Below are 11,315 nucleotides of genomic sequence, written 5' to 3' on the forward strand. Positions count from 1 at the left end.
CCTATCATAATATTCGATTTAAGATTTGACTAATTCAATTTTTCATGCATGAAATTTTTTTTTTACTTAAATGGATAATCATAGTTGACTTCATTTTCAAAATTCAAACTTGACATAATTAATTTATGAAGGAGTAATTATCGCTTTACCACGATCCTATAAAAAATGTATTACTGTAAGAAAGGCATCAACATTTAAGTTTTGTGGTCCATCAAACAACAACGTGTCCTCTCAATTGTTTTAATTTATATGTTGTTTTCTTTTTATTGTACAGCTGGCCATTTCCTTATGGACCACCTACACCTCTTATTTAAGTAATTATATATTCTTAATCTGGAAATTAACTTAATGTTCAATTAAAAAGATTTGGAATCTCATTATTTTAATAATATGTTTTGTTAGGAGTTGAAACAAAGATAGGAAAAAAGGTATAAGTACTTAGGTGGCGTCTCAGTCAAAAAAATGTTCTGAATAATTCAACCAACAATTAGGACAGAACCTTCTTTTAATTTTCAACTAACTCACATCATTTTCTTCAAGTACAAGAAAATATTTTCTTATTATAGCTTTTTCTTTTTATTTTTTTTAAATTTTATTTGTCCAAGTTAAAAGATAGTATAATTAAATGTCCAGTTTTAGTTAATTATGACTATTTTAAATACTTTTTCATTTTTTCGTAAAAAAAAGTAATATTATTGTACGCTATAATACTTATTTTTTATTTAATTTTTAAAATTAAATAAATACATGTAAAAAGAATGTTGAGAGGAGAGTACATACTATGTTTAAAACAAAAGTTGGTAAACAATTATTTCTATAATCCTTTTAGAAATATTCCATGGTTGATTTAATGCAATAATTACGACTAAAATGCAGAGTTTAAACTAATACAAGCAATTTAAGAGTTAATTATCTATTTGTCTAATTTAAAATGCTGAAAAACTGAGAAAATTATAATAATGGAAGATATGAAAACTCCAGAATCTTCTTCCTATTATTATTACATTACAATAAGTTAAAATGTAATTATAGATTTTGCCTAACACAACAAATAACACTGTTACTAATTATCATTAAGAATTCAAGTTTTGTGCATTTACAAAATATTTTATACTATCAGATAAATTTAATCTAATATTGATAGTATATAATATTTTATACACTGATAGTCCACAAAACTTAAACTCTTTTTTTTTTTTTTTACAGAAAATTTTGAATAGGTGCTAATTTTCTTTTAATTATTATTCGATTTTTTAAAAGAGTTTTATGCGTGTTTTCAAGAGCCTATTAAGTAATAATATAATTATATAAAATAAGTTACCTCCTTTTACGCACACATTAATATCAATTAAAATTTCAAATTAAAATATATCAAATATATGTATCTATTGGTAAGTTTAAGTATTTGTCTACTACCTCCATTCCACACTAATCTGCTTTCTTCATTACATGCGTCCTAAGAAATTATAAATGAGACGAGTATATTTACGAATTTACCTTTTAATGATTTTTTTGAAAAAAAAGATTTTTTTTTTTACAACTTATAAACTTGTTTACATTTAAAAATGGAAAAAAATAATTATACTTTATCTTAATTTGCAAAATATACTTTATCCGTCTAAAAATAGTTGCTCATTATCACTCTTCGAATATGATAAATTTAATATCTTGAAAAATGTATTGTGATAAATAATATTTAATAGTATAGGTAAAATGAATAGAAAATAATAAATTATCCTTTTTCAAATTAAATATTTATTTTTAAAACAGTGAATATATTATTAAAATAAAAAAATAATTTGGGATAACTATTTATACTAGGATGGATGAATTAAATTAAACAAATAGAGATAATGCAGACACAATAATGTTGAAGTGGCCTACCGCAAAATGAGCTGATCGAGAAATGAAAGATTAGTTTCACGACTGACGGCGACAGTGGGATACGTTGGGAAACAAAATAAAATAAAATGTTGAAGTGATATGCATGTGCATATTGGGGTTAGTATGTACATAATCTTGATGATGGGCTATGTGCATCCACCCCATTTATAGCTGGCTATTATTGAGGGAATTTTCTTCCTATATAATCTAAATTCTTCCTTGTTAAATCATTACACTCTTCTTACAGAGAGAAAAGTAAAGCCACTTCAAAGGGTCTAAAGAAAAAAAAAATGGAAACTTTTTCTCATCTTTCATTAACAACAACAACAAGATCCAGATCTTATGAAAGTTTCTTCCATGATGATGATGGTGGTGTTGAGCCAATACCAGAAGCAGCAGCAGTAATAGAACAAGAAGAGGAAGAAGAACAAATGGAAGAGAATGAGAACAACAACACAAACACACCACAAAATGGTTGGTTCAAGAATGTTGAGGAGCCATGGTTTAACAGTAGAGGAGGATCACTGAAGAAGAAAAACCAAGTGTTTCTTGAAGGGTATGTAGAGAATTCAGATGAGGATGAATTAGGGAGGACAAAGAGCTTGACTGATGATGATTTGGAGGAGCTTAAGGGCTGTTTGGATCTTGGTTTTGGGTTCAGTTATGATGAAATTCCTGAGCTTTGTAACACTTTGCCTGCTCTTGAACTTTGCTATTCCATGAGTCAGAAGTATCTTGATGAACAGCAAAAGTGTTCTGATGCTATGTCTGATACTGGTTCTTCAGGATCTGGTCATGTTGCTAATTGGAAGATCTCTAGTCCTGGTGAGCTTTTTTTCTTTCTTCCTTTTCTGTAAACCCCCCCTTTAAATCTGTTTCATAAAGGGTTTATGAGAATCTTGAAATGAAATGCCTTGTATAGTTGATTTGTCTGTTGAAGTGAAACATGTGAAAAGAGTTCTCTTTTTAGTTAGATTTGAATGAAAAATTTTGTGAAAGCTGTAATTTTTTTTTAAAGAAAAGGGTAGTCTTTGGAATTGTTTGTTCCTTACTTTAGCTTTCTGTATGGCTTGACCATCATCTTTCTGAAACAAAAGACTAAACCCCAGAAGGAGAAAATGAAAAAAAAAACATTAATCTTTTCCTGCTGTGTGTTCAACCTTTTTTTGTTTGTGGGGGAGGTGAGGATCATCAAAATCTTCAAATTTCAGATGCAATGTCTGGTTTATTTAGGCCTATGAAGACCCTAAAGACCTCATGTATCTTGGAGTACTGGATTTTGTGGGCTGATTTTTCCTATTATTATCTCAGGAAGTCGTCTTTCTTCTTGATTTTATTATTAGTTGAGTGACCATATGAGAAATCAACTCCGAGTGTCAGTTGTCACTGTTTCTTGAACATAGCGGTACACCTCTCCTTTACTAATTAACAGCACTAATCCTCAAAACATTTTGTCTACATCAGGTGATGATCCTGAAGATGTCAAAGCAAGGCTGAAATACTGGGCTCAAGCTGTCGCGTGCACGGTGAAGTTGTGTAATTAATTAAAAAGTGAAGATGATGATGATGTAGCCAAGAAAAAAGCTTATTTTAAAAAAAAAAAAAAAAAACAGAAAGATCAGAGGCAAATGTGAAATCAATCTTTTTCTTGATATGGAAGAACACTTGTGTTCTGCCTGATGATCCTGGAAAGGGCCGGCCATCATGGCCACAGGATCAAGAAGTTCCATAAAGCTTTACCTGAAGACAGATGCAAAAAAGTTATCTTGTCCATGATGGGTAGGCAACTTTATTCTCAAGTAGAAGAAGAATATACATGAAGAGGAGGGAGATGTTTCAGGTCTTAAGATTAAGATAAGCAAACACATTGGAATAAATCTGACTCCCATAAACTGATAACACTATGTGTAGCATAAGTTGCATCAGTTAGGTGGAAGATTGAAGCCGGAACTGTTGCATAGAATAATTTCATTCTTCTTCATGTATTAATTTTGTTTATGTGTTACTGATCAAACATTGTTCTTGGTTAAATTACATATCAAGTTTCTTCCCTGCTACGTCTTTTGAGGATCAGTTGCTGAGTTTCTGGCCTTCTATCAGTAAACTAACATCGAGTTCTTGAATCTTCATAGTTCAATCATTGATGTTGTTCTCTTGTTCTTTGAATTTTTGTTTGGATAAACGTAACAATAATATTATGGTTAGTGCTGCTACTATCTTCGAAAGATATCGAGTTCATTTCCATCCAGAAGATCCAATCTGGTCTTAAAGACAGTGAGGCAAGGAATTCGGATCATGTTAGAATGAATTGACTTGTGTTTGAATGATCTTTAACCAATTGAGTTTTTAAGTTTTTCCTGACATATGGATATTACATTCAATCAATCTCCTTCAACATGTCAGATCCGTTTCTGTTATGTAACTATTCTGACAACCTCCATTTCTGTTAGTATCCTTTTTTCCAATTGATATACTCTATAAATTCAGTTTGACTACACACTACATGCCGAGTGTTTATTGAAAATAACTCCGAGTTGTGACATTATACTGAATACGTCGTTGTCATCGAGTACAAAGCATATTTCAGACGTTGGGACACAACTTGAGTTAATTGAATGAACACGCTTAAGAGTCTTGCTCGATAGAAAAAAAAAAACATATTCAGATTCTATTAGATAGAAACAAGCAATGAGTCTTTGCTCCAAAGGAAAAGCATATTCTGGTTCTGAGAAGTCCTGCAAGTCCTGTTCGATGGTAGCCACATGGTGTCAGCGCCTCATCGGCATCTAATCACATCATGTACGGAGACCTTACCCCTACCTTGGAAAAGTAATCACATTTGCCATGAATGCGCGATGAGAGTAAAAATCCTCTGTGACCAATTGGTCTTTTATATATGAAGGGTACTCCAAAATTTCCTAGCTTGGAGTGGCAAATGAACCTTGTAATATAATGAACATAGGTAGGTGGTTATACTTGAAACAAGCATATATTTTTATAGAACCATGTATACATTGCTCATAGCTTTTGCACCGAGTTTATTCATAATTAAGATGACAAAATGTTTATACATCGATCTACTATAGTCACTCGTGTTTGAAAGAACAACTTCTGCAACTTTTATTTTTACAAATTCATGGTGGAAAACGAGTTCAAACAACCAAAGTACATCAAAGAGAAAACACTAAGGGTGGTGGGGTACAAGCTCGCTTGTTTCGTAGGCAGGGAAGAAGGAAAACCATAGAAAAACACTTCCAACTAAAAGGTAAATACATATGCTGGATTCTCACAATTTCTTTGTAGAATCTTCCATCTTCAATAGTCCTGAAAGGGAAAGCATAACATAGTTATTAGCTTAGGTAGCCTGATCAGATGCCATATTCAGTTTAGGTATCCGTGATGACACGAGGACTACTACCGAGCATGAAACTGAAACATTTTGGAAGAATGTAATCAGGTTTTTTGATGATTCAAATGTGCAAGGAAAAAAGGCCTTGGGTATGAAAATCAGTTCATTGGAATCATTTTTGCTTCTGCTAAATTTGTAAGACTGACATCGGATTTACTTCCATCACTGCATCTACTCATATCTAATTCAACAAGTATGAAGTGTGTTAGGTTTGTCCTCTCATTGTTTAGCAGTTTATGATGCCTAAGTATCGACCATTAAGGCATTCAACCTTTTTCATTTTTTATCAAGTGTCAGATTAAGAAAAGGACTAGAGGAATGCATAATAATAAAAAAGGAGAGAAAGAAAAAGCTTGCAGACCTGGGAGCTCAAGAGGAACCCAACAGATTTTGTATGTCTTTCTGTAAAAGGGTAAGAAGGAGGAAAATTAGTAACAGATGCAGAGAAAACAAAAGACTTCATAATATTCATCTGAATCTGCTTCTTGCATTTATTTATTTTCCCTATCTAATGGACCATAATACTCGTAGTCTCGTAGACCTTTAATCTTCATTATGTTCCTTCTGCAGTATATCATTATGTAGAGAAATATTTACACCATATCGGCATTTTTCCTTTTATTTCAAGGTGAATATGAACAAACTGAAGAAAAACAATTAAAGTTTACCTCAAACTGAAGCGGTGGTGTCTTGGGAGCATATCGTTCCACAACCTTTCCTTCTTTGTTCACAAGGAATTTAGTGAAGTTCCACTTGACAGCACTTCCAAGGAAACCACCTTTTTCCGATTTTAAGAACTTGTAAAGTGGTGCAGCGTTATCCCCATTCACATCAATCTGTGGAGTGAAATAGCTTCCTTAAATGACATGGAGTTTATGGCATAGTAATTGAGAATAGGAAGGGAGATAGTTTGGGGTTTCATCTTAGGATTGTTTTTGAGTTTCATGTTGTGTTCCGTGGCTTATTCACCGAGAAGGATTTATAGAAGAATGAGAAGATTAGGGACAGATAGACAAGGCACAACCTTAGCGCAGTTCTCCAGATAGGAAATAAATACGTATTTACTTGTTCAATAAAAAACAAAATGTGTGATCTTCTCACACACAAGGCATATCCAGAATTTATTAGAGACACATTCAGAAAATGTGTGATGTTCAGAGGCTCTGGAAAGAGCACTTATCCATGCTAGAACACCCAAAGCTTTACGTTGTTTTCACTTTTCATAGTACGGTTCAAGCAAGCATAACCAGAAATTGATACAACAACAATAATAACATACCTAGTGTATTCCCACATAATGGGGTCCGGGGAGGGTAGAGTGTACGCAGACCATACCACTACCTCAGGTGAAGTAGAGAGAGGCTGTTTCCGATAGACCCCTGGCTTAGGAATAACCAGAAATTGATAGGAAGGTAAAAAGTCAATTCTTGATTCTTGAGAGGTTATTACTGTTGGGGAGAAAGTAGTAGTTTTTATGCAATATCACAAAATACGCAAGAAAAATATCTGTGATCAAGTTAACGAAAAGAAAACCTTCAAAGATGAAAGCTACCAGTGATTTGGAAAAGGATTCCAAGTATACACTTTTCGGTTACATACGGCAGCTGTTACCTTTTCAAATACAGGGAATTCAGCTTTGAATCTGGTGCATACTGTTTGCTGAATCTCCTCATTTGTTCCAGGCTCTTGCCACAGGAACTGATTACAAGGAAATGCTAAAATTTCAAAACCTGAAACAGAACTTTCCTGGTTATGTCAATGACCACACAATACGGTTTAATATAAATTCATAACAGATCAAAATTGAAGAAATAAACTTGTAAAAATGAATTGCCAACCTTGATCTTTGTACTTCTCATACAACACATTCAGTTCCTTGTAGTTTGAATCTGTTAAACCACTGCAAGGGCAAAAGATACCCCACAAAATAGGTGAAGACTAGAAAGATTGCCTTTAATAAATTTCATGTTTCATTCCCTATTTATGCATAAATAAATAACTACTTTTAAACTTCAATAAAACAGAAACAGCCTCTCTACTTCTTTGGAGGTAGCGGTATGGACAACGTACATTTTACCCTCCCTAGACCCCACTTTGTGGGAATTCACTGAGTTTGTTGTTGTTGTAAACTTCAATAAAGCAACAAAGCTAGCACAAAACAATTAAGAATTGTATGTCTTATTATTATAAAATTTCAAAACACATGCATCAAAGAAAGTAAACCAATGACCTAAGAATTAGAGGCACTTATCACTTATTAAGCATAAGAAATACAGGCACTTAGCAATTTCAGAGCGGGGAAATTTACAAATACTTATAATTCACTTATCCAACAATATAAGCAGCTGGTTCCCATTAATTTAAGCTATTCTTGAGAATGTTGTTATCGACATTGTGATATATCGTCACCAATCAACATCAACAGCTAAGACAGTCCAAAACTATCTGAAGACTAATCTCAAATTTTCATTATTGCATTCTTGGAAATGAACAATAAGTTAAATAGCTACAAAAATTTTAAGGAACCTGCTCGCAACTTTTCTAGTCAAGGAAGCCAAGAAAAGGATTCATTTCCATTATTCTGATTAATAGAAAACACTTATGGATTTTTTTTTTTTGAAATTGGTAACTGTGTATTATATTTATATCCACCATAACAGTACTTGGGTGGCACTGGAAACATATTTACAAAGGGTCACTATGAATATACACCTCTATCGAAATTGAATCTAGAACATCAATGATAGACATAGTATATCAAAGTACATCTGATTACACCAAAAACATAGCACTAAAAGAAAGTTTAACTTGATCTTCTGCACATCATTCTCTATTCCTTCATACTGCTCTTAAGGAATTTGCCAACTAGGAAATACAATATTAATCAGAATATCAGAAATAAACCCCAAGAGAGTACATCTAGATTGCAGCAATTAACGCCATCACTGTACAATGAAATTGTGATTCCCCCCATTCCACCTCCACCCCCCCAAAAAACAAACAAGTAGCAAAATGTTTGATATACTCGCCTCCCATGAGTAACTAAATTTTACTCATGCTTATTCCCACGTTGTTATAACTCATAAGTCTAATTAGTGAAGCAGTTGACATCTAAGTTGCACAGACTCGTGATTTTTGCTGCCGCACCCGTCTTGTGATACGTGTGTGATTCGCTCAACCCACATCGGATACTTTGACCAGAGTTCATGGACAGATTTGGGGGAAGATTGAGATTTTGATTTCTCAAAATAAAAGATAAAATAGATTTAAGACATGGGAAATGGCATATCTTCAATATTATAGTCCTTTTGTCTCCTTTTTAGCTTTTCCTCTTGGTCAATATTCGTTGATTCAAGTTTCAGGCCAAAAGAAGAGAAACTAAGAATTCAAGTGGTTGTGTTCTCACTTATAGTAGACAACGATTTGTACAGAGAGTTGGTTAAAGGCGTTGAAAGACTTTCTTTTTCTACTTTTGAGGGGAGGAACCAGAGAGCCTAAAAGAAGAATTCGGGTTCTTGGGGAAGATGACTTAGAAGATCTTTCAAATTTAGAATATCTTTATAGCTCTATTTTATAGTTTTGGATTTTTTTTACCCGAATCCGACCGCAGGATCGCATCCGTGTCGGACACCTGCACCCAAGTCCAGGCAACTTAGGTTCACATACACTTCTAAACGGAAACCAGTACACCTGGTTGCAGCGATCAAGCAAGACAAAGGGAAAAAAACAAGACAGAAACTAGATTACTTCACTTACCATTTTGATGCAACATTGACAATAAGTAGAACCTTTCCCCTATAATTGCTCAAAGGTACCGCATTTCCTTGTATATCCTGCATTTTGAATCTCATTAGCAAGCTTAAAAACCACATTCTAATACAAAAAAGAACGAAATTTTCAGTCAGAAGCTGCTTAGTTCTACCATAATTTGTTAATCTTCAACAATTCAACCCTTTTGAATTCCAATAGTTACAATAACAACAACAACAACAAACCCAGTGTATTCCCACCTAGTGGGGTCTGGGGGGGGGGTAAGATTTACGCAGTCCATACCTCTACCTCTGATGAAGTAGAAAGGCTGTTTCCGATAGACCCCCGGCTCAAGGCACGAGATTGAATTCCAATAGTTAGTTAAATTTAATTATGCCTAATGGTTATAATTGTGCATTGAACTAGTTTAACATTCCATCTCTAATTCTTAATAAGTGACTCCAAGTTACATATAGCATCAAATAGCAGGAACTTGGATTACCTGTCCAACAAAAACACTTCACTAAATCCAAATTAGACTCTACATAAGCAACAACATACCCAGTATATTTCCAAACTTGGGGTCTGGGAAGGGTAGAGTGTACACAGACCTTACCCCTACTTCGTGGAGATAGAGAGGTTGTTTCCGAAAGACCCTCAGCTCAACTAACACATTAAACTAGACTATACATAAGTGGATCATAAAATTGAGAAATGCAAACAGTATTTCAAAGTGAACACAACCAGAACCATACCCCCCAAACCCCCCCCCCCTCCCCGAAAAAAAATAAACCACACAGAGAGAGTTAGTATCTACATAATTTCAAGGAAAACGGAAACAATAAGTGGGTATTACAGATATGAAACCAAATAACACCAAAATCCAAACTTCAAAAGCAATATGCAATAAAATTTGAATCTTTCTTCCAACTTTCAGGAAAAGAAAACAATACAACAAGTGGGTATAACGGATACAACAACAACATACTCAGTGACCTCGGCTCAAGTGCAACAAATCCAAGTAAAAGAAGAAGAGAACAGTAAAGAAAGCACAGCAATTAATAGCAACAACACAATAATGCGATAATCGAAACACAATAATCAACATATCATATCATGATAGACATCAAAAGCAAGAACTGCAAGAATACGACAAACACAAACAAAACCTATATCTACTAACAGCAAGACATCACTCCACCCCTAACTAACCCTCTAAGCCTAATTCGTGTGCCCATAACCTTCTATCTAAGGTCGCGTCCTCGATTAAGTGGAGCTGCATCAAGTCCTCTCTAAAAATTGAATCTTCTGTTCAACTTTCAGGAAAAGAAATCAAAACAACAAGTGGGTATAAGAAATATGAAACCAAATAACGCTAAAAGTCAAAGTTCAAAAGCAACGTGCAATAAACATTGAATCTTTCCTCAACATATAGGCAAAGAAAACAAACACAATAAGTGGGTACTACAGATGTGAAACCAAATAGCACGCAATAAAAATTGAATCTTTCCTCAACTTACAGGCAAAGAGAACAAAAACAATAAGTGGGTATTCCAGATATGAAACCAAATAACACTACAACTCAAAGTTCAAAAGCAACATGCAATAAAAAATTGAATCTTTCCTTCAACTTTCATGAAAATAAATCAAACTGAAGAACAAATAAAACCGAAAAGTGCATATACCTTGACAGTGAAATCATAAATGGATTTTGGTGATCCTTCAGCCATATTTTGAGAAGAACAACAAGAAGGGTGTCTGTAGAACAAGAACAAGGAAAGAAGAAGAAAAAAGAGAGCTGCCAAATTAGTGAAATTCAGCAAAAGCATCTTCTAGTTCTACTTTAAATATAGCCAAAAATATTTTAATGGGGTAATCAATATTGGGGGCTAAGAAAGCGAAATTTACTACTTTAAATTAATTAGTTGAATTTTTGATATGGAAAATAAGGTTTTTAATTTTGGTAGCTGATTCTGCCATGTGAAATTATGAACTGTTGGCTGACAAGTGAAGCAGAGATGAATATTAAAAGGATATTCAGCTCCCATCATTATTTTTATTTGTTCCATTTGAATTGTTTTAAATACCTGCTTTTTACGTAATTTTTTTTCTCACATATAAAAACTAATGAAGGGACTAATTTTTTTTTTTTTTTTTTTTTTTTTGGAGTTCTTCTTGAAATTTGAAATGTTTACATTTTCATGCAATGAAGCTGTGAATATAAGACTAATAACTTAACCTTAATATTTGTTAATTGGACTTCCGTGATTGA

The 11,315-nt window shown here is 33.5% G+C and overlaps 2 protein-coding genes across 2 annotated transcripts; one reads left to right on the forward strand and one right to left on the reverse strand.

Moving 5' to 3' along the window:
• The first annotated feature begins 1,861 nt into the window (after positions 1-1,861).
• LOC107875736 lies at positions 1,862-3,941 on the forward strand. The gene is made up of 2 exons (XM_016722556.2): positions 1,862-2,709; positions 3,349-3,941. The coding sequence occupies exons 1-2, from the start codon at positions 2,175-2,177 to the stop codon at positions 3,426-3,428; spliced, it is 615 nt and encodes a 204-aa protein (XP_016578042.2). The 5' UTR covers positions 1,862-2,174; the 3' UTR covers positions 3,429-3,941.
• Positions 3,942-4,894: 953 nt separating this feature from the next.
• Positions 4,895-11,090, reverse strand: LOC107875737 (probable glutathione peroxidase 2). The gene is made up of 7 exons (XM_016722557.2): positions 10,729-11,090; positions 9,050-9,126; positions 7,132-7,193; positions 6,905-7,023; positions 5,962-6,129; positions 5,655-5,695; positions 4,895-5,208 (listed from the first exon to the last, which is right to left on the reverse strand). Exons 1-6 carry the CDS (start codon positions 10,870-10,872, stop codon positions 5,663-5,665), a joined length of 603 nt encoding a protein of 200 aa, XP_016578043.1. The 5' UTR covers positions 10,873-11,090; the 3' UTR covers positions 4,895-5,208; positions 5,655-5,662.
• Positions 11,091-11,315: the final 225 nt, after the last annotated feature.

This window comes from Capsicum annuum, chromosome 6 (assembly GCF_002878395.1).
Source record: "Capsicum annuum cultivar UCD-10X-F1 chromosome 6, UCD10Xv1.1, whole genome shotgun sequence".
NCBI lineage: Eukaryota > Viridiplantae > Streptophyta > Magnoliopsida > Solanales > Solanaceae > Capsicum > Capsicum annuum.

What these genes read in the sequence shown, in the direction of transcription:
- LOC107875737 (XM_016722557.2), bottom strand. Translation starts at nt 10,872, where the DNA reads ATGCTTTTGCTGAATTTCACTAATTTGGCAGCTCTCTTTTTTCTTCTT. An exon ending in AATTCCCTGTATTTGAAAAG is followed by an intron (nt 6,130 to 6,904) that starts GTAACAGCTGCC and finishes TTCACTCCACAG; the next exon opens with ATTGATGTGAATGGGGATAA. An exon ending in CACCACCGCTTCAGTTTGAG is followed by an intron (nt 5,696 to 5,961) that starts GTAAACTTTAAT and finishes ACCCTTTTACAG; the next exon opens with AAAGACATACAAAATCTGTT.
- LOC107875736 (XM_016722556.2), top strand. Translation starts at nt 2,175, where the DNA reads ATGGAAACTTTTTCTCATCTTTCATTAACAACAACAACAAGATCCAGA. An exon ending in TTGGAAGATCTCTAGTCCTG is followed by an intron (nt 2,710 to 3,348) that starts GTGAGCTTTTTT and finishes TGTCTACATCAG; the next exon opens with GTGATGATCCTGAAGATGTC.